The 20645-nt window shown below is 52.7% G+C and overlaps 2 protein-coding genes across 13 annotated transcripts in view; one reads left to right on the top strand and one right to left on the bottom strand.

Moving 5' to 3' along the window:
• Positions 1-248: 248 nt before the first annotated feature.
• Eif2d (eukaryotic translation initiation factor 2D) lies at positions 249-19991 on the top strand. Of its 10 annotated transcripts, none has more exons than XM_010613105.3 (16): positions 249-459; positions 1079-1269; positions 2450-2533; positions 3121-3211; positions 6215-6322; positions 7769-8004; positions 8296-8494; positions 10021-10066; positions 10365-10516; positions 10607-10756; positions 11010-11099; positions 12031-12126; positions 13038-13158; positions 14025-14199; positions 15846-15961; positions 19916-19991. In XM_010613105.3, the coding sequence occupies exons 1-15, from the start codon at positions 404-406 to the stop codon at positions 15911-15913; spliced, it is 1863 nt and encodes a 620-aa protein (XP_010611407.1). In that variant the 5' UTR covers positions 249-403; the 3' UTR covers positions 15914-15961; positions 19916-19991. The 10 variants fall into 10 exon arrangements, with proteins under 10 accessions (XP_010611407.1, XP_010611406.1, XP_010611404.1 ...); XM_010613104.3 differs by lacking the exon at positions 19916-19991 and adding an exon at positions 16421-18321; XM_010613102.3 differs by lacking the exon at positions 19916-19991 and adding an exon at positions 16091-18321.
• Positions 18384-20645, bottom strand: part of Rassf5 (Ras association domain family member 5) — a 70016-nt gene continuing 67754 nt past the window's right edge. For all 3 annotated transcript variants that reach the window (XM_019205871.2, XM_010613116.3, XM_010613117.3), the window contains one exon: positions 18384-20371. In XM_019205871.2, the coding sequence (XP_019061416.1) occupies positions 20219-20371 (153 nt within the window). In that variant the 3' untranslated portion in view covers positions 18384-20218. The remainder of the gene's footprint in view (positions 20372-20645) is intronic.

Raw genomic sequence — 20645 nt, 5'->3', positions numbered from 1 at the left:
GACATTCATAAGGCCAGAAGTTTAATAAAATGCGAATTCAACTCATTTTGTGGAATGAGACCAAAGTGAATGGAATGGGAGCTGGCAGAGCTGAGGGAGTGGAAGAACCGGAATTAAATCGCTGTTGCTGCGGTCTGGCCATTGCGCACACCTGGGAAAGAGTAGAGAGACGCTCTGGCCCTGCTGCAGTCCCCCACCTCGCCACTAGGGGCGGCCGCGGCCTGCGCCGTGGCCACGGCCTCAAAACTGCGCAACCTGGGTTTCCAGCCGGGCCCTTTTCGTGGCTGGGCCGCCAACATGGCTCCTCCCGGGGTTGGGGCCCCTGGAGGCTCCACGCCTTCGCCTTCCTGACAGCGCCTGGCTTCTGCGCGACCTGGGTCTTCCCCCGGCTGTCCCAGCAGACATGTTCTCCAAAGCCTTTCGGGTCAAGTCCAACACGGCCATCAAGGGGTCGGACAGGTGAGGGAGACGAGGCGCTTCTGTGCTCGTCTGGCCGCTCGCGGTCTGGATGGGCAGCGCCGCCGAGCTGGGCCGAGGCCTGGGGTACAGCTGGGAGGGACCCCGCGGGCAAGGGGAGAGAATGCGTTAGCTCCAGTCCTTTGGGTATTCTGATGAAATTAAAAGAAAGAGAATTCAGCCCGCTGTTACGGACCGCAGGCTGTGAAGGTGTAGTGGAGGGTGTGAAGATGAAAAAATATGAGATCCCCGCTCACCGCAGAGTTTAGAGCCCCTTGGGAGAGATCAGATAGGGCCCTGATAACTTAAAAAACAGGAGAGAAAGGTGTGCGATGATTCCTTGTGTTAGGAGAATCAGCTGGAGTGAGTTGGGAGGAAGAACTGTATCTCATCAGTGTTTTCCTATCCCTTAAATGGAAAGATAGACCCAGGAACGTGTGAAAATAGAGAAGACCAAAGATGAGAAAGAGAACAAGATTTTGGAGGAGTGTGTGAGAACGGGGAGTCAGAAACCAGGCCGTCTTCCTGTGGCCTTTATAATTTTATAGTGAGTCCTGCCAATTTCTCTATATTAGTTAAAATCTGTCCAGTAGCATTCATGGTGCCAGTGTGCTCTCTGCAGGAGAAAGCTTCGCGCTGATGTGACAGCTGCTTTCGCCACCCTTGGGACAGATCAGGTCTCTGAGTTAATACCTGGAAAGGAGGAGCTCAACATTGTCAAGTTGTACACTCACAAAGGGGATGCGGTGACCGCGTACACAAGTGCTGGCAACCCCATCCTGTTTGAACTGGAGAAAAATCTGTATCCTACAGGTATGGCAACAATGGAGATGCCGGGACTACAGTCCTTGCCTAATACTGCTTCTCTGTGTTTCTTCTGTTCTCCTGCCTCCCTATAGGTCTCCCAAGACCACCTCTAAGGATCTTTGCAAACCTAGCATTTCTACAGTTGGGTCTTCCAAAACCAGAAACTGTGATAGGAAAGGCACGTGCACACACACACACACACACACACACACAAAGAGTGGTGTTTACAAAGGAAAGTTCTGAGGAAGAAAAGTTTGCAGTGGGTTAACTAGAGAGAGAGGAGAGGTCTTGCTAAGGATGGGATTCCAGGTTATGTAAAATATGTTCCTTAAAAATGCCTGTAACAAGATATTCTTAAAACACTGAGGAGAGATACTGTGCTAGATAGCAGCTAGAACTATCTACCAAATTGTCTTCACGGTGTCTTCAATTAGAATGCCTCTCAGAGATTTATTCTTCAGCTCTGCCTGACTCTCTAGAATTCTTTGTTTTCTTTCTTTGTCACAGGTTTCAGAGACTCAGTCTTCTTTTCTCTCTGCCACAGCTGCCAACACCTGTTTTGTTATGTGGGGCTTTTCTCCCTTCAAGGTTGGCTGCAGTCGTGTGGTGGTCTCCTTAGGCCGCCTCTCTTCCCCCACTTCCCTGCTGTGCCAGACCCTTTGTGCACAAAGGCTTTCACTGCTCTTCACCATGGAAATGGGAAATAAAATGACAAACATGAGAAAGTTTCAACATTTCTTACAGACTGGCTCCGTGTTTTTAAGTCACTTGATTCCGAGGTTATGGATGAAAGCCTTGTTGGTTTCCTGCTCCACTTTGACTTCTGTGTGGCCATTTATTTCTGCTTCAATCCAGGTGGAGCAATAGGTGTTTCAAATCCCAAGTGACGCAGTTCCTTGAACCTCCTCTCCTCTTGAGTGAAACCTCCATGGGCCTTCCCTCCAAGCCTTTCCTCTGGCTTTGATAGCCGCCCTTGCCCTCACACTGGGGATTTGAACTCATGGCCTGAAGCGTGGTAGGCAAGTGCTCTCCTACTGAGCTACTGAGCTACATCCCCGGTGCTTTCTCCACCTGTGAGCTGAGTTTCTTTCCTGTATTCTAATTAAAGTGACCAGTGTCAGGCTTTGGTAGTTCTCTAGTAGACTGACTCTTTGGTAGTGAGTGTTTTCTGTGTCTGTTTGTGCAGTGTACACACTATGGTCCTATCCAGATCTTCTGCCGACCTTCACAACATGGCCCCTAGTCCTGGAAAAACTGGTAGGGGGAGCTGGTAAGAGGATTTTCCTATATTCTAGCTATTGCCTGAGATCTGTGTAGTGTAGGCCAACTGACCTAGTAAAACTTGCCCATTTCCTGTATTCATAGGGGTGACAGTGGCATTTTCCCCGTGTGTGCGTGTGTGTGTGTGTGTGTGTGCACACGCGCATGTGTGTTACCCATCTCAGTTGGGAGTCCTCTGTGCGTGTGTGTGTGTGTGTGTGTGCACACGCGCATGTGTGTTACCCATCTCAGTTGGCTGAGTCCTCTGGGCCTTTTGGACTCTGTTGTAAGCCTTATATAAGATAAGTGATATGAAAGGACTTTGTGGACTGCCATCAACTGCACTTCAAGTCACAAAGCTGAATTCAGGAAACCAGCACAAAATAGAGCACGATATAGGACACTCAGCCTGGTGCTTTTATTTGACCCACTAGACCCCAAAAAGAGAGCAGATATTCAAGTTTCTGTTTAAAAAAATTTTCCTTGTAACACAGCTGATTCCTAGTAAATATTTCTTGGTCTGGTGAATGAATAAATGATGAAATAACAAGTGGAATAAGGTGGATCCAACAGTTGTGATGCTTTTGTTTGCTGCAGATTTGATGCTTCCGGGACTCGTGGTGCCCCCTGCTGGTCTGCCCCGGGTACAGAAGGGCGAGCTCTGTGCCATTGCCTTGGTGGGGAACAGGTACTGTGACTGGCAGCAGTGTGGGGAAGAAACAGAGGTAGAAGGGAGGCAGGGGGAAATGGCAACTTCCGAAGCACAGGGACAAAGCATTAAAGGAAAAAACAGGTTCTTCTGGAAGAAGCAGGTGTTGGGTGCTGGGGAAGAGGGCATTGAACTTGTGGCGTGTCCAAGTCTAGGCAGAGGGTCCTGTGGCTGCTGCTCTTTTTTTTGTCTTGTCTCACTGTGTATTCCAGACCAGCCTCAAACTTGCTACATGGCCCAGGCTGGCCTTGGACTAATGATCTGCATCTCTTGGGTGCTGAGATTACAGGTGTGTGCTATGATATCCAGCTGGCTGCTGCTTTTAACTACAATAAAACAGGGCTGGGGATTTAGCTCAGCGGTTCGGTGGCCTGCCTTGCAAGCGCAAGGACCCCAGTTCAATCCCCGGTACCAAAAAAAAAAAATCCAATAAAACAAAAAAATTGAAATAACTTTTAGCCTGGCATGACAGTGCACACCTGTAATCCAAGCACTGGAAGGCTGAGGCAGAAGGATCAAAAATTCAAATCCAGCCTGGGCAATTCAGGGACCTAGGGAGGCCCCGTCTCACAATTTAAAAGGTGGGGGTGGAGATGTAGTTCAGTGTGAAAGGCTCTGGCTTCAGTCCTCAGTGCTGCCCAAAAACAATTTTTCTGAGTTTTACCGAAGACTAACGCAGTGCACGGTTCCGCTGTGTTCCGGGCCCAACTCTCCCATGCTCGTATCTCACCTAAGCACGGTGCCGTCCCGGCTACAGGGTTGACCCGGGGCAGCACTGCTCACCCCACTGCCGCATGTGTTCTTGGTCCCCTCTTCTCCCGCTCGTGGGTGGCCTTTTCCATTCAGGGATCCCGTGCGGCTACCACATGGCATTTAGCCGTCGTATTTTCTAGCCTCCTTCTGTCTGACGTTCTCTTGGTCTTTGTGTCTTCTCACCTTCATACTTTTTTCCCATCCTCCACATTATCATCTTCACTTTTACATTTTTTTAATTTTTAAATTTTTTATTGAGATATAATTTACATAGCATAAAAATTATCTGATTTAGACATACAATTGAATGACTTAGTATGTTTACAGAGTTATTCAAGCGTCACCTTGCTGCTGCCTTTTTTTTTTGTCCCGGAGATTGAACTTGGCTCCTTGCACTTGCAAGCAGGCCACCAAACCGCTGAACTAAATCCCCAGCCCATCCTTGCTGCTGCTTTTTAAAAATAAATTAGGAAGGAATTTTATGAACAATTCTGAAAATGAAAAGCCCTCTTGCCCCACAGTCCTCAAAGAAACTTTTTTTTCATAACTTCCCTCCCCTTCTTCAATACGTCTATGCATGGGTGTATACAAATCTATGATTTGGGGTATATGTGTTTAAAATACAAAGAAACTACACGGTGTATATTGTTTTTTCCCTTGCTATGGTGTGGACATGTTTGTTCCACACCAGCACACATACTGGTAGATCTATCAGACCTCTTACCTCATATGTAGTGGTGTTTGGTCTCTTTCCTGCAGGACAGTGAGGTTGCCTATAATTTGTGTTATTACAAACAATATCTTGTGACTCTAGAAGCACCAGTGCTGTTCATTTGTGTCATGGATGGATGAATTATATTTCATTTCCTTCATTGTTTGAGAGAAGGAGAAATTATAGGCAAGATTTTTAAAGGTGTGGGATTTTTTTGTTGTTGTTTTTGCTTGTTTGTTTTTGTTTTTGGTGGTACTGGGGATCACACCCAAGGCCTTTGCACTGAGCTACATCCCCAGCACCTTTTTATTTTTTATTTTAAGATAGGGTCTTGTTAAGTCACTAAGTTGCCCAGGCTGGGCTTCAATTTATGATCCTCTTGACTCAGCTTCCAGAGGGCTGGGATTATAGACATGAGCCACCATGCCCAGTGTAAAAATTTTACTTTTGCTACTCAATTTCCTTGAACTTTTTGGAACCACACACTTAGAATCCTTTCTTGTTTGCCTGTAGCAGAAATCAAGTTGAAAGGAATGGTATATTGTTAATTTTCCCTCCGATAGTCTAACTACATAAATGGGTATTTGGCTTGCTCAATTTAGCCTCAAAGTATATGGGGATGGGCTTGGGTGGTGGGGATGGTGAACAAGGGGATTTGTTAAAAGTGCAAGTCACATTCAAGATGAGTTCCCGAGCCATTTACAGTTTGGGTGATAAAGGGAAAAGACCTCTCTGAATAACTGGGAAAGAAGCCAAATTCAAAGTTTCAGTCACAGGAACTGACCCTATTAAAGACACATGAAGTGGAGGCAGCACATTCCGTAAAATAAATTTTAAGTTTGGGTGCTGGCAGCTTGAGTCCTCTCCCTTGGACCCAGCATAATAAAGTCCCCCTGTCACCCAGCCGTGTTCCATCCTCACAGGCAATGTGATCAGAGCTTGAGTAACACCAGGCTGACAGATTTCTCTCCGGACTCTGGTAGTTGTTGTTCTTAGCAGATGTGGTTGTTTTGGATGTCCTAGCATCGACCCATTCTTTGATGTGAGGCTCCAGAGTGAGCCCTGCATGTAAAGAGCCCGCTCGAGTAACCTCTTGTTGGCTCCTGCTTACCAATTCTCTCTTACGCCTCTTCTAGCCTGGTTTGTGGCATGCGAATTGCCTCCCTCTGAACTTCCTTATAGAACAATGGCTGTGATTTCTTACAGTTTTGAAGTGAAAGGAAGAGAAATTTCACTCTCCTTACAAGTTATACCCGGATTAAATTGCTAATCAAATTGGATCAAATTGCTAGGAATAAAACAAAGGCAGTAATTATGTCAGAGAGAGGAAGGGAAGGTTTGGCCAAGGGATGTTTAAAAGGAATATTCTAGGTCATCAGGGAGTTCGGCTTGTGACAGAAGTGGAGGCCCCACACTGGTGGCCAGGGTGCTCTTCCCATGTGGAGGGAGGAGTGACGGGCTGAACGGCCCTCTCGCTGGGCTGCCCTGAGCCTGGTCTCTGGCCTCCTCCTTCCTAGGGCCCCCGTAGCCATCGGAGTGGCTGCCATGTCCACCGCTGAGATGCTGGCTGCAGGCCTGAAGGGAAGGGGCTTCTCGGTGCTCCACACTTACCAGGACCACCTGTGGTGGGTACCATGTTTCTTCGCTTTCCGGAGCCAGGCTGGGTGGAGCACAGGCTCGAGATTCCAGCCTTAGGCATTTTGCCTGCCTCAGACTTTGCTTCCTTGCCAAATGTGGGGAAAATATTTATACATTTTTTCCGGTTCAGGCAGAAAATTAACAAGAGCTTTGATGATTTTCTAGGTGAGTTTTAGAATTCTAGACCTGGGAGCCCTTTGGGGTTGGCAGTCCTCCTTTTTACAGTTACACTAGCCAGCTGGGCCTTACCTGCCACGCACACTCAGGCGCCTTCTGGCCCTGTGATGGTAGCTCTGAGTCTAAATCGGAGCAGGACGGGTCCTCAGACGGACACCAGGATCACTGCCGACCTCCTTGCTGTTTGGGCCCCAGATCGCCTCTGCAGTGCGGAAATTACCGCATTCTGCCTGTACATCTGCTTTCCAGAGCCACCTTGCAGTTCACTTTCGGGTGGTTTTCTTGTCAGTGTCCCCAAACAGTGCGAGTGTAGCGAGCGGTCTTTTCGCCCAGTGTGTAGCCTTTTGGGGTGAGCTCATCCTTGCCTCAGTGACTGGCACCTGGCACCTGTCTCCAGTCCCTGTCAGGTGCGGTCACGGCCATGTCTTCAGTTGTTTTTGTCAGCAGCTGCCCCAATCCCTTACCCCTGCTTTAAAAGGTACTGCGTCCCCTACCCCGAGCAGAGACTTTGAGCTCACAATTACGTGCAGGAAGGATCCTAGAGCCTTCCTGCAGCTACCAGTTCAAACTTGGTTTGATTCACACAGTCCTGGCTAAGACAGCACTTTTTACCTCTGCTTGCTCTGCTGTGTGACACTACTGTGCTCCTAAGGTCTAGGAATAAACCGTGGTAATCCCAGCCCTGCAAATTAGCCTGCATTTGATCCAATGCAGGAGCTGGGGATGTATTTGCAATCTGTTTTTTTTAAGTACTGGGGATCGAACCAAGGGCCTTCTGCATCCCCAGCCCTCTTTATAATTTGTATCCTGAGACAGGGTCTTGCTAAGTCACTGAGTTGACCAGGCTGGACTTGAATTTGTGATCTTCCTGCCTCAGCCTCCCAGAATGTGCACCCCCACACCTGACTTTTCATTTGCCATCTTTATCTTGTTGAAGTCAAAGTGGTTTATTCTTTGCTTCATACAGAGGGAGTACTTGTAGGGGTTTATTTTTAATTGCTTTTTCTTTAATCCTTCTTTGTCTCAGGATATCTATTAACAATACAGTTATTCCCTTGGCTTGGAGAGGAAGCGAGAATTTCTCTCCCGTTTTCAGAGATGAGGGAACTGAGGCAGGGAATTGAATTGAAATGTAGTTGCACTGAGAGAGCGCAGGCTGTCACTCCTGCCTTGGCTCTTGTTGGCTCTGAGCTCCAGCTGCCCTCCGTGGTGGGAACAAGCTGTGGCCGCCCGGTGTGTGATGGGACATTTTCCAGGCAATCCGGAGACAAGTCCTCCCCACCGTCCATTGCTCCGCCACTGCCGGATGCCACAGACGTCAGTGAGGAGAAGGTGCAGGGAGACATGAGGGGCCTGGCGCTGCGGGGAGAGGAGGGGAACGGGGAGGCCTGTCGGGCGCATGGGGAGAGTTCCCTCCCGGAAGCCCCAGAGGACGGCAGTGGCAGCAGAGGGGACCCGAGCCAAGACCTGGCAGAAGGCAAATCGCTTCCAGGTATGGCTGAGTCGGAGGCCCATCCCCTCCGCTCAGCATCTCTGCACCTTGGGCCACCAGGCACTGCAGGTCTGAGGGAGTGGGCGGGTCCTCATTTCCGGTGAATAAGTCCGGTCTCACCAGCACTGGTCTCCCTGGGACTGTTTCCAGCCACCGCCCCGTGCCTTCTTGGTCTGTCTTCTCAGGGTGCTGGGGGTACTTTGTGGCTTGACCCCCTTCTCTGGGGTCCCCTTAAAGGCTCAGGGTTCAGGCATCTGGGAGCTGAGGCTTCTAGGCGTGTGTTCTGTGCAGAGCCAGCCAAGCGGAGCGGGATGGAGCTGCAGGAGGCAGCCCGTGCCCTGCAGCAGGGCGGCTTCCGGTCTGTTCCCGCAGAGCAAATGGACGGCCTGTTACGGCAGTGCTTCCTGCATGCGCTGAAGTGCCGGGTCAGAAAGGCCGACCTCCCGTTACTCACCAGCACGCTCCTGGGCAGCCACATGTTCTCCTGCTGGTATGGAAGGCCCTTCTGGGCTGGAGGCCGGCCCTGGGTCTCAGGCGTGGTCCTGCTGGGGGAGCAGGACGGGACAGTGGGGGCTGACCGAGGGCCGTGCTGTGGGACAGTGGAGGGGAGGTTGGTCTGCAAGTGAGCTCGGGTCTGGGTGTTAGCAGCCTCCGTGTGAGCCCTGCGAAGGTTCTGAGGAAAGGTCGGTACCCCCAGGCTCTCCAGAGGCTCTCTGTGGGCTGTCGCTCGTGAATCAGGCAGCTGTAGCTTTCCCTGCCCCGCACAGGCACCTCTGTCAGGAGGCTTCTTCTCCTGTTCCGCCCCTCACACCTGTGAAGTGTAGGAGGGACAGATTGGGTTGTATCGGGAGGAAGGGACAGGCCCTCAGCCACAGGAACGTGAGCCACCAGGAGAGGCAGGGCTACGGGTCAGCGGAGCCTCCGCCGGAGCACAGAGCCGGGGCAGAGGGAGCTCGGCCAAGGCAGCTCGCAGCTGGGTGCTGCGTGCTGGGTGCTGGGTTTCCAGTGCTCAGGAGGACATGGCCGTGCTCACAGTCCACACACTTCTCACGCATTCGGGTCAGGAGGCTTGCTATTGATTTTGCCCCTAGATTGAGTTTCTTGTTTTCTGAGACTGGCTCTGTTTCTCTAGCGGTAATTTTAACCTGATCTCTTCTCGTTTGCCTGTGGGCTTCACTAAGGCATCTGTGAGGGAGACACTGGAGCAGCGGGTGGTGGAGTCCTGGTCATTTGCCCTGACCTTGCTGGCCTGCAGGTGACGGGAAGGGGCCTAGGGTATCTCTAGGATGGATGTGAGCACGGAGTGGGTTCGAGAGGGCTCCCTGAGAGTCCTGCGCCTGGGTGCATGAACAGAGGTGCAGATTCTGGGAGGAGTTGTCTGGGATGGCGACTTTCATCAAGAACCTCGACTCGACTCGAACCTAATTGCTGCAGGCAGGCTCAGCAGACTTTTCTGTAAAGAGCCAAAGAGTACATGTTTGAGGTTTTGCAGGCCAGAGGATATGTGACAGCTATGCACGTCTGCCATTGTTACAGCTGCTCACACTACTCGCAGGCCAGGGTGACCACAGACGACAGCGGGGCGCGGTGGGCAACCCATGCCCTGGGGTGGCTGTCCACAGTGTAAGCTGCTGTGGGAGAGTGGGACTTCTAAGGCCGCAGAAGGTTTTCTGGTTTAAGAGAAACCTAAACAGTATCTAACGCAGTAGCCGACAGCCACATGGGACCAATCAAGTTTAAATTAACTAAACGTACATATGACTCTTGGGCACAGTAGGCACACTGGAGCGCCCAGTAGCCACACGGTGGCCGGCAGTGCCACACCGGATGGCACAGACAGAGCTGTTCCGTCTTCTCGGAGAGATCGTAGGACACCACTGGCTCAGTGTGTCCCACAGCCTGCATGCCTCTCGGCAGAGTGGACTTGGAGGAGGAGAACTGAGGACAAGCTTCTCCTCCAGGCAGGCAGGTCCCACTGCTTTGTTGGCTTAACTTGACTTTTCTGTCTGCCGTCAGCCCTGAAGGACAACAGCTGGACATCAAGAAGTCAAGCTATAAAAAGGTGAGCCGGTGTCATCTCTGCTTCTGCACCTGGAGGGCTGTGTGCAGTGGGCAGACACTGGGGACGCCTGTCTGCAGGCGCAGGCTGGGGCACAGTTTTATGATTCTGAGTATGAGGGGATGGAGAAATGCCCTGGGCAGAGGCACCCCGCTTTCCCACTTGACCCCTGTATGCCGGATTAGTGTTTTGGCGGGGTCACCAGTTCATCTCTGCAGCTCCCTGCTCCCCACCCTGAGGGTGAGGCCTGCCAGGGACATCTCCCAGCGTCTGCACCAGCCTGCCAGCCTGGTGCTTCTAGAGGCTGTGTGCACGTGGAGTCAGAGGCCCCTGCCCGGCCCCTCCCCAGCTCTCCAAGTTCCTTCAGCACATGCAGCAGGAGGAGATCGTGCAGGTGAAGGAGCTGAGCAGAGGCGTGGAGAGCGTTGTGGCTGTGGACTGGAAGCACCCGAGGTGAGCGCAGGGCCCAGTCTCTGGAGCACAGCCTGGGGACCTGGGACGCTGGGTTGAGCTGCGTTCTTCCTTCCCCCTGCTGGGTTTTAGCATCACGTCCTTCGTCATCCCCGAGCCCTCCCCGGCCTCCCAGACTGTGCAGGAGGGTGGCAGAGAACAGCCCTACCGCGCTCCAGATGTAAAAGCCCTCTACTGTGTCCCCGCCAGCATGACTCTGCTCTTCCGGGAGTCTGGGCACAGGTGAGCCTTGGCATGCAGCCCTCCGCCCTGCGGTGTTCTGAGCCCAGCCAGAGTCCTGCTGTGCCCCGCCTCCCTTCCCTTCCCCTCAGATCCACCTTGAGCCTCCTTCTCAGTCCTGCCCACCTCAGTCAGCAAAGGGGAAGAGAAAGGTCAAGAGCCAAGGGGACAGCACTGCTGAGCAGGGAGGCACCTGGGTGTTTGCAGTCTGTCCCTTGGCACAGCTGGAACCCACCCGGCGCCTCTCATCTCCTAGGAAAGGGAGCGCTCTCGAGGCCAGCGAGGTCCGAGCAACCGTCATTGACTATGTCAAGAAGAATGACCTGGTGGATGCGGACAACAAGAAGTGAGTGCGAGAGAGACCCGGTCTGTCTCGTCAGGTCTCCGTCCTCAGCAGGACACATGCATTTGGGGCGGTGGTCTGGGGATGAGAATGGACAGTCTTGGCCTTCGAGCTGAGAGCTGCGGACTCCAGTTACTGGCGGGGCATTCAGAGCCCTTGGTGCTGCCAGCTGCCTGTGCACTGAGCTCACAGCACCTTGCACATAGCCACCACTGCTCTTCTCCGCAGGTGTGGTTGGGTGGGATTTTCTTACGGAGGGACATAGGTGCTACCAGAGAGGCCCCCTTTAACCTGAAAAGACAGTTTCATGGCGAGCGTGGTGGTGCATGCCAGTAACCCCAGCACTCTGGAGTTGCAAGTTCAGCTGAACTATATAGTGAGACCCTGTCTCAAAAAAGCAACACAGAAGACAATCTCATGACCAGAACGTTGAGCCCCACCAGGCTACTTTAATGCACTCATTTGTTTTAACATTTAAATAGATTTATTTTTTGGAGCCCAGCAGGGCATTGTATGAGTGCTTCTCCGCTGAGCTACACGACAGCCCTGTTATTCTTTTAACTGTACAGATATATGGGTACTGGGCGGTTCTTCAGTGCCTGTGTACTGTATGCCGAGCAGATGGGGGAGTCACCATTTACATCCCCGCGCCTTCCTCACTAACCCGCTAAGGAATTAAGCCCAGAAAGCTGTGTGCACCGCGTGGTTTGTGGCGGAGCTGAGCCCCAAATGCTGGACTTCAGATGAGTCCGGTCCCACACACCCTGCACCTCCTGCCTAGGACAGTGTGTGCCCTCCCATGGGGACCTGCCTGACAGACACTGGCCTCCTGGCTGAGTCCGACCCTGCATGACTGTGAAGGACACCGAAGACAGCCCCTCGTGGGCTGAGGCTCCAGACTCAGATTTCTATGTTGCTGCTTCTTTCCCTTCAGTCTGGTGAAATTGGATCCTGTCCTGTGTGACTGCATCCTAGAGAAAAACGAACAGCACACAGTCCTGAAGCTTCCGTGGGACAATCTCCTGAGCAGGTAATGGGAACTTTGCCCCCCAATATCTGTCAGCTTCAACTTGCAAATCGTCACTGTCATAGTCTGACTTTCTTCCCATAATTTAGACCATGTCAGTTCACAAATATATGGCTTGAGTAACTCTGAGGTAAAGTTCTTTGGGACAGGACTGGAGAGGAAGAAAGAAAAGGAACATTAATAAAAAATAAGAACTTCAATAAGAGAAGCAAAAAGGGCTAGGGAGAATTGTCTTAATGTCATCAAAGGAGAGATGCTTAATGCTGCTTTTCCACAGAACCGGAACTGAAAGTAATTCATGCCACAGGTCAGCAGACCACAGCGCATGGGCCAGATCTGGCCCGCCACCTGTTTTCAGTTTAAAAAAGTTTTACTGGAGCACATCCATTCCCATTTACGTGTCGTTGTGAATGCTTTGTCCCAGACGGCAGGATTGAGTAGCTGTTACTGTCTGCACACCTGTGAGACCTAAAACGTTTGCCACCTGGCCCTTCATAGAAAGTTCGTCAATCCTTAAGCCTAGGGCAGGTACCTGGAGAAAACCGGCCAGGTAACAGGTAGGAGTTCCTTGCTGTAAAGGCGCCTGTGAAGGGTGTACTACTGAAACAGGCCACCGTGTGAAGCAGCCCTGGAGGCAAGGAGCCAGAGAGCGGGCGCTCTTGAGATGGACGGAGCTCCCGCAGTGGCCTGGGTGAAGTCTGAGAAGTCCAGGGCCAGTGACCGTTTCCGGGGGCCGAGTCCCCGAGGTTAAGAATTGCAGCCTCGCTGCACCCCGGGAGCTTTCAGGGTCCCCCTCCTTCAGACACTGGTGCCCGGTGGATCTGGCGAGTGCGAGCAGCTGGCCTCCGCCCAGTGCTGCTGCAGCAGGGTGCTTTGTGGACCTCACCGTGTGCCACTCCCATCTTGCCTTCCAGATGTCTCGAAAAACTGCAGCCTGCCTATCAAGTGACCTTTCCCGGACAGGAGCCCCTTGTGAAGAAAGGGAAAATCTGTCCTATCGACATCAGCCTAGCACAGAGGACTTACAATAAAAAGGTAATTGAAAAAGATGCCGTGTTCATGTATGGTGATCTAAGGACCCTACCTAGTTCTGGTCTCTGTAATCCATTGGGAGGATTTTAGACTTTCAGACGCTGCTGGCTGTTCATGAAACATGCCTGTGTACCTAGCTGGGCCCCTCCTCATCCTAGACGGTGACGCTTGGAAACTTGCTGAAGCCGTTTGTAAAAGGAAAGATTTTATTTTTTTCTTACAATATTACAGGCTTCAGCGACCCCTTGGGCCTTGCTCAGTGAGAATAATGTTAAAAAATTGCTGAAGGAAACAAGTGTTTAGCTTGGCAACACAAAGTTGTAGGGAACAAATTACATCTGACCTCAAAAATGTGGAAAGCTGACTTCTACCAGAGGGGTTCTTTATTCTGTACGCCTGGGGAAGACAGACGGGGAACTGGTAGAACCCTATGGCTCAAAGTAGAGAACTTACTAGTAGTGTGTAGTTGTGAGTGTGGGCTTTGGAATCAGACCTGGGTTCAAATGCGGCCTTACACCTCGATGGGGTGTAGGAGAACCGAGGTTGGCCGTGAGATGGTAATTGTTAAAGCTGACGGTGGGGTCCATGGGAGTTCCTTTACTGTTCTGCTTTTATTTATGTTTTATATTCTCCATGATTAAAAAAAATTACGATTTGTGTGATAGTGTCTCAGTAAATATCTAACACATATGAGATAGGGACAGAACCATTTTAGAAGCTGAAATAAGCTGTTTGGACAAAGGAGACATAGGGATGGTGAACCATCAGAAAGCCTGGAGAGGGGAGGCTGGGGAGGCCCTGGAGGCCCCTGCAAGGGAGGGTGAGTGCCTGGTACCCACTGTCGCTCTGTTGTCCCCGCCACCCCCCAGGTAACAGTGGTCAGAAACTTGGAGGCCTATGGTCTAGACCCGAGCTCAGTGGCCTCCGCCCTCCAGCAGCGGTGCCACGCCAGCACCACGGTCACCCCGGTGCCCGGAGCCAAGGACGGGCTGCAGGTGCAGATCCAGGGGAACCAGATCCACCACCTGGGCCGGCTGCTGCTTGGTGAGCATTTGTGCACACACACCCCGAGCGCAGACTCCTGAGCCTGACCTCACATGGTTGCCACAGCGCACGTGTCCATCCAGACACCCTGACCCGCAGGCTGCAGAATCTGTGCTTTGAGTTCTGCATTCCAATCCTCTGCTAGGCCAACATGTGCCGGGTGACACCCTTGTCCCCTAGTCAGCCCCAGGGCCCCGAGAGTAAACTCGGCATTGTCCCTGCTGTGACGCACCGCGGTTAGGTGAATCACCCGCGTGACAGTGTGTTTCTCAGGACACGGCCCATCATAAAGCAGGACTGTGTGTGGGGTGCGCACGCGCACAAATGCACGCAGTTTTCAGCAGCCAGCGAGAGATGGAGTCAGTGTTTGAGCCAGACCCTGAAGCGCTTCTCTATTACTTTTCTCCCTGGGCCTGTTTTATAAAGCGTTTGTCGGGCACCCAGAGGCATGGGCACTTCTCGGCTGAGCTTTTGGCAGGTGTCACCACATCAGGATAAGCTGCAGAGCTGTTGCTTATTCTGCAGACGAGGGAACCCAGAAAGGTTCAGTGCTTTGCCCTGAGCTCACTAGACTGTTTTTTGTTTGTTTTTTTGCAGTATTGGGGCTTGAACCCAGAATCTTCACACTGAGCTCTATCCCCAGCCCTTTTTGTTTTTTCTATTCTGGGGACAGTCTCGATAAGTTACTAGGTTGCCCTGGCTGGCTGAGAACTCACAGTCCTGCCTCAACCTCCCAGAGGCTGGCATTACAGGCGTGCACCATCCTAACTGGCCCACCCAACCCTTGAGAGCTGCACGGGGTCCCTTCCTTCCTTCTGCTCACTCTGGTGGCCCAGCCTCCATCCCACACTCCACAGCTCAGCCTGAGTCAGCTTCCATCCGGGGAGAAACTCTGGCCTTGCCCATGTCCTAAGAATAAACTCCTGAGCTCCGTCGGCACAGAGGACCCTCCCACCTGGGCCGAGTCTCTCCCGTCCTGGCCTCAGCCCTGCTGCTCTTCCATTCCCCTCCTGCCATTCCCTCACCTGCTTTCTCTCAGGCAGAAAGCACCCTGTGCCTCACTTGCCCTCCCACAGCTGAGTCTGCTGCCGCCAGCCACTGGCCCAGGTCAGCGGTCACACCCCATGTCCCTGAGAGCGCATTTGAAAACTGGCTGATGTAGCACTTGCAATGGTGTTTACATTCTGCTTAGTGTCTGCAGCTTGGCTTATTTCTTCTCATACTGAGACCCCCACTAGATGCAGAACCTGAGGCAGAGACCTGCCTTCCTCATGCTTGTCCTAGCCTCGGGACCTAGCACATAATAAATGCTCAGTAAAGTTACAGCCTATGGCAGCGCCTAGCAGTTGAGCCCTTTATGTGAAGGGGCCCTGTGAGGTGCTGCGAAGAGTCACAGTTCAGCACAGACACAGAAACACACATACGCACTCTCTCTCTCTCTCTACTCCTGTCCCAGTCCCCTGCGAGGCAGCTAGTTAGCCTTAGGGGTGGTCAGTGCCCATTGTGTTGGAGCCATAGGGACAGCACTTTGGTGGCAGGGAGGACCAGGGAGGGTCTGGAGGGTCTGAAGGTTAACAGGGCCGGGCCATGGGAGAGGGAGGGCAGGCGGAGGGAGCACTGAGCAGCACCTGCCTTCTGGATTGCAGAGGAGTTTGGGCTCCCGCGGAAGCACATCCAAGGCCTGGAGAAGGCTCCCAGGCCCGGCAAGAAGTGAGGACGGCCGTCTCAGCGAGGATCCGGTGGGAGTCCAGGCTCTGGGCTGGTAATTTATATGAGCATTTTCAGCTTTTGCAAAGAAAAAAATATAATTCTTTACCAGAAATTTTTATTGCAATCTAAATCTGATTCTTCTTCCCTCCACTTAACAAAAACACTGTACTAACTTTTAAAGTCAGCAGTGTTTCAAGTTGACAGGAGAGGCCGCGCCCACTCAGTCCCTGCCGTCTTCCCCATGGTGCAGCCCAGCCCGTGTCCTGGCGGTGGCCCTTGCTGGTTTACAGCCCCTTCCCAGGTACTATGTGGCCTTCTGCTGTCCGGTTACCCCAGCCCAAAACAGTCCCTGCACCTGGGTCACGAAGACGACAGAACCCAGCGGTTCTGTGTCACCAGTCGAGGCAGCAGAGGACCAGACTCAGCAGAACCTGGGCCAGAGTGTTGTGAGCATCAGACGAGTGCCGGGGTGACCGAGATTGTTCCCTGGCTTTAGTCCTCACTCTGACAGGTGACTGGGCTGCGCTTCTGAGCTGCTGACCGTGTCGCCGTGAGTCCTGGCCCACAGATGCCTGCTTCGGCCCTGACTTCTAACCTGATGCTCATGGCGGGTCTTCACCTGGTCTGCAGAGGGCTACAAGCTAATGCCCCGATGTGCTGCCGAGGACCCACGCTCACTTTCCTAAGGAGGAACCGCACGACCTTCAGGCTCCCAAGGGATTGCTGAGTGCCAGGTGTTTGAAGCATCTCTCCTGTCCCTTCCAGCTCACGGGCGTCACTTCCGTGACTGCCGCTCTCGGGGCAGTAACAGCTGCCCGCATCCCTTCAGGTCCTTGGAATTTTACCAGGAAACAATTACGCATCCTCATGCTCCCTTTTTTCCTTTCTCACATTACTTAAAAGAAAAAAACTGACATAAAGGCTTGAAAATATCCACAGATTGCCCATCTGGAGCTTGGAAAGGGAGAAAGGGAATGAGCGTTAAGACGTGTGGTGCCTCCTGCCTTTTGCCCTCACCCCAGAACTGGCCTTTTCGCTGGTAAGCAAGCTGTCACTCTCCCTACCGCAGGCGCTCATGGGACCAGGGCGTGGCTTCTAGAAACTGACCTCAAACAGGGCCCTGTTGCAGCAAAGCCTTTGGATGATGGCTGGAGTCTGATGGAGGGGCCACGTGTCCAGCGACGACAAAAGCCCGTCTTTCACATGCCTACACATCGTGACCAGTTTCACACAGTCGTGGAAGGCCTGGAGTCTTGGAGAGGTTGCATCTTATCTGCTAATCCTGCTAGGGAGCCCAGGAAGTGGCGGGCCGAGGCCCCGGAAGGGGACATCTCTTAGCTGTGGTTCAGCTGTTCTCTGCCGTTAACACCTGTGCTTTGGGTGGTGGTTCCAGTCGTGGTGACACACTTGGCCCGAGTCCTTCTTCCGTGTGACTAGCGAGGGGCTGTGTGAGAGGGCGGTGGACGGCTAGGCTGTGCAATGGGTTCATTTTTCTACGTACTGAGCCAGATAATCTACCTTGAGATCAACGTCTGTCCAGCTTGCTAAACTCCTGCTGTAACGAGATGCGTCCCAGTGTACTACAGAGACTGCTTCACTTCCACACTTCGGCACGATCACTGCAAGACGGCATCCTCTGGGAAGTCAGGGCGCTGCCTGTGGCAGATGTGCACAGTGACTGGCTGCTCTCCAGGGTGCCCGGTGGAGGACAAGGTGCTCTCCTCGGGGAGGGCGGGCCTGCAGAGCCTGATGTGTGAGCACGGAAGGCAGCCACGTGGCCATGCCAGCGTGTGCGGACGTGCTCCTTGGCTGCAGTCCTGGTCACCTAAGTCACCCTCCTCCAGATGCACTGGCCTTACGTTTTCAAGGCCACATTCTTCTCCCTGTCTTGTTTTTGCAATAATTCCAGGAAAAGACGTGTTGCTTACCTCAGTTGCCTGGTGTCTAACCGTCCTCTCTGGCTCAGCACCTGCTCTTGTCAGGGCCCTCTTCGCTCTCCAGCTCTGGGGTCACAAGGCAGCACCCTCTGGCCCACACACTTGACAACTTTCCCACGAGCCTTTGGACAGTAGCTTCCATTCCTCCGTTCACTGGCAAAAGAAAACCTGGCCCTGAAGAAGGGTGTGACCGTCCCAATGCCCCACACACCCCAGCTCCGGTCTTCATAAGATGGTAAAGTTCAAGGAAGACACTTCCATTGTGAATAATTTTTACAAGCTTTTATTTTTTTTTTTTAACTCATAAGAAAGACGCCGAGAAGGAAAATAGTTTTAAAACCGACACACTGAGCAACACAACCATGGAAGGCACTACCAGCACGACCCCACCTCCAGGAGGGAGGGCGCTCTACACACGTTCGGATGCGCAGGCCCTGGGGTTAAGGGTGCTCTCAAGTCGGAATTCCCCATAATTTTCTTCTTTTACAACCATCAACTCTGTATATATAGCTATATGCATCTATGTATATATGTATGTTGCTTGTTTTCCTTCTCAAAAATAAAACAGCCGTCCCATCGAGGGAGGCTCGCAGCAGCATTCGCGGAGATGACAGCAGGAGCCATGCCTTCTCCACGTCGGACACATGCAGGACGCTGCCTTCACTACGGGCAGGAGAGAGAAGGCTGAGCATGAGATGGGATCCAGGGCCTGGCGGCCCGAGAAATCTGAGTCGCTAGCTCTGGTGGTGGCTGTAGCCCTGAAGACGCTTTGTGGGATGAGGGTCGCCACTCCTGTGGGGTCAGGGAGAATATGAGGCTACATGGAAGAGCGTGGGCTCGAGCCAACCCTCAAGGGACTTGGGAAGGCAGAGAGCACCAAAGAAACGGTCAGTCAGGGGCCGGGTTGGCGTGACAAGCCGCACCTGCAGTCCTGGCTACTTGCTGCAACTGTGTGGTTCACTGAAGTGGGGACACAAGAACCAGCACCAGCATTCAGCGTCGGAGCCCATCCTCCCTGTCAGTGGTGTGACCCCACGAGGCCCAGGAACCCGGATGGGAAAGGTGCACGGCCCTCAGCTATGTGGAGTGCAGGCTCCCCCGGCCCTGTCTCTCACACGGCACTGTCCACTGCCCGGCAGGAGCAAGCCAGCAGCGACATGCCCTGCCCGTCTCTCTCTGAAAACAAAGGCACTGAGGTCAGCGGGGAGGCCAGGCCCACGGCTCACGGAGGACAGACAGGACTCCTGTGCGATCAAGGCCATTCCTTGGGCAGCACCTGGAGATGCCACAGTCCCAGGGGGCAGAGGGAAGCAGTGCTGGAGGCCAAAAGGGAAACCAAGGCAGCCCAGGCCCTGCTCTGCTCACTAGGGGCTGGAGACAGCTTGCATGTTTCTCTGCCGCACTTTTTGCTTCCGCTTACTGTCTGGTTTTCCGACTCGGCGGGAGACTTTTGAAACGGTGAATGGCTGGTGCCCCTTGGCAGAAACACTGGAGGATGATGATAATACCAACTTCATGTCTGTAACTTCAAATAGCTGTTCCAGCACTCTGGGAGGCCCAGACAAAGAGGATCTCAAGTTTCTAGCCAGGGCTGGGAGCTTAGTTAACTTAGTGAGACACTGTCATCTCAAAACAAAACAACAGAAACAAAGGGCTAGGGGTACAGCTTAGGTGAAGGCCCGGGATTTGATCCCAGAACTGCAAAAAGCAAACAAACAAAACCAAATAGCAGCTGACAAACACACATAGGGGCATGGCTCTGGGTTTCCACATGCTCGGTCTAGATGGTCAGGCCAGGGAGGCCGCAGCTTCCTGGGAGACCTCTGAGCCACCCCAGCTGGGTGCCCTGAACATCGGCTCAGGAACTGACTTATTTTCCTTGGGACAGTGGGACAATCTTCTGAGTATTTCCCTGCCTCAGGGCCTGAGCTCAGACCAGCTGCAGCGTAAATAAATAAAGGTATTGCAAGTGGAAAATGAAAGAGAAAGTGAATAAGGATCAAAGTCAGAGAAAGAACACAGAGCTCTATAAAACCTTTCTTCTTTCCTTTCTCTGGCTGGTGCAACAGGTTCCCGTCTGGTGAGCAGCCATTTATTTTGGGAAAGGCTGCAGACGGAGAAGACAACACCATTCGCACCGCACAAGTTCTGATCCATCCTGGGCAGAGTCCGTGGAGGGGTACAGCGTGGGCGGTGGGCAGGAATGGAGCCCGCTCGAACCCTCGTCCGCAGAAGGGGCTTTGTGTCACATCTGGAGTTGCTGGGCAGGCACAAGTGCACTCACCAGAGATGTCCTGAGAAAAGTGTCTGTTCCCAAATAATAATAATAAAAATAAATCCAAGGGCACTGGGGACAGAGGAAGTGGGACTGGTTACCCAGGTTTGCCCTGGGATTCTCGTAAGGCCTCCTCCAGTTTCTGTCGGAACTTGTTGTACTTCCTCTGCACCTGTTGGATTTTGTCCTGCTCTTCTTTTTCCAGGATGGTTAGGAAGTTCTGGAGCTCGGGGATGGAGAAGGCATCCCACTGGAGGGGAGAGCGGGGTCGGGGGAGACAGGGAGGGGACAGGTTAGAAGCTGACGGACCTGAGGCCTCGCGGCCGCCTGCTTCACAAACTGCATCAGGCACTCTCGAGCTTGGCTGCTTTGCGTCAGGCGCAACGTTGGAAGCTTGGGCTGTACACCTCACACCAGCAGTGAAAGTGCAGGTCCTGGCACCTGGTGAGCACGAGTTTCCAGCCCAGAGCCGTATTATGTTGAGAATTAATAGCAGCGGTGATCTTGGCAACGACGCTGGAACC

The sequence above is a fragment of the Fukomys damarensis genome, unplaced genomic scaffold (assembly GCF_012274545.1).
Source record: "Fukomys damarensis isolate Sample0158 unplaced genomic scaffold, DMR_v1.0_HiC HiC_scaffold_11, whole genome shotgun sequence".
NCBI classification, from domain to species: Eukaryota; Metazoa; Chordata; class Mammalia; order Rodentia; family Bathyergidae; genus Fukomys; species Fukomys damarensis.
The sequence above is the reverse complement of the archived record's forward strand: the minus strand, read 5'-3'. Positions and strand labels throughout refer to the sequence as shown.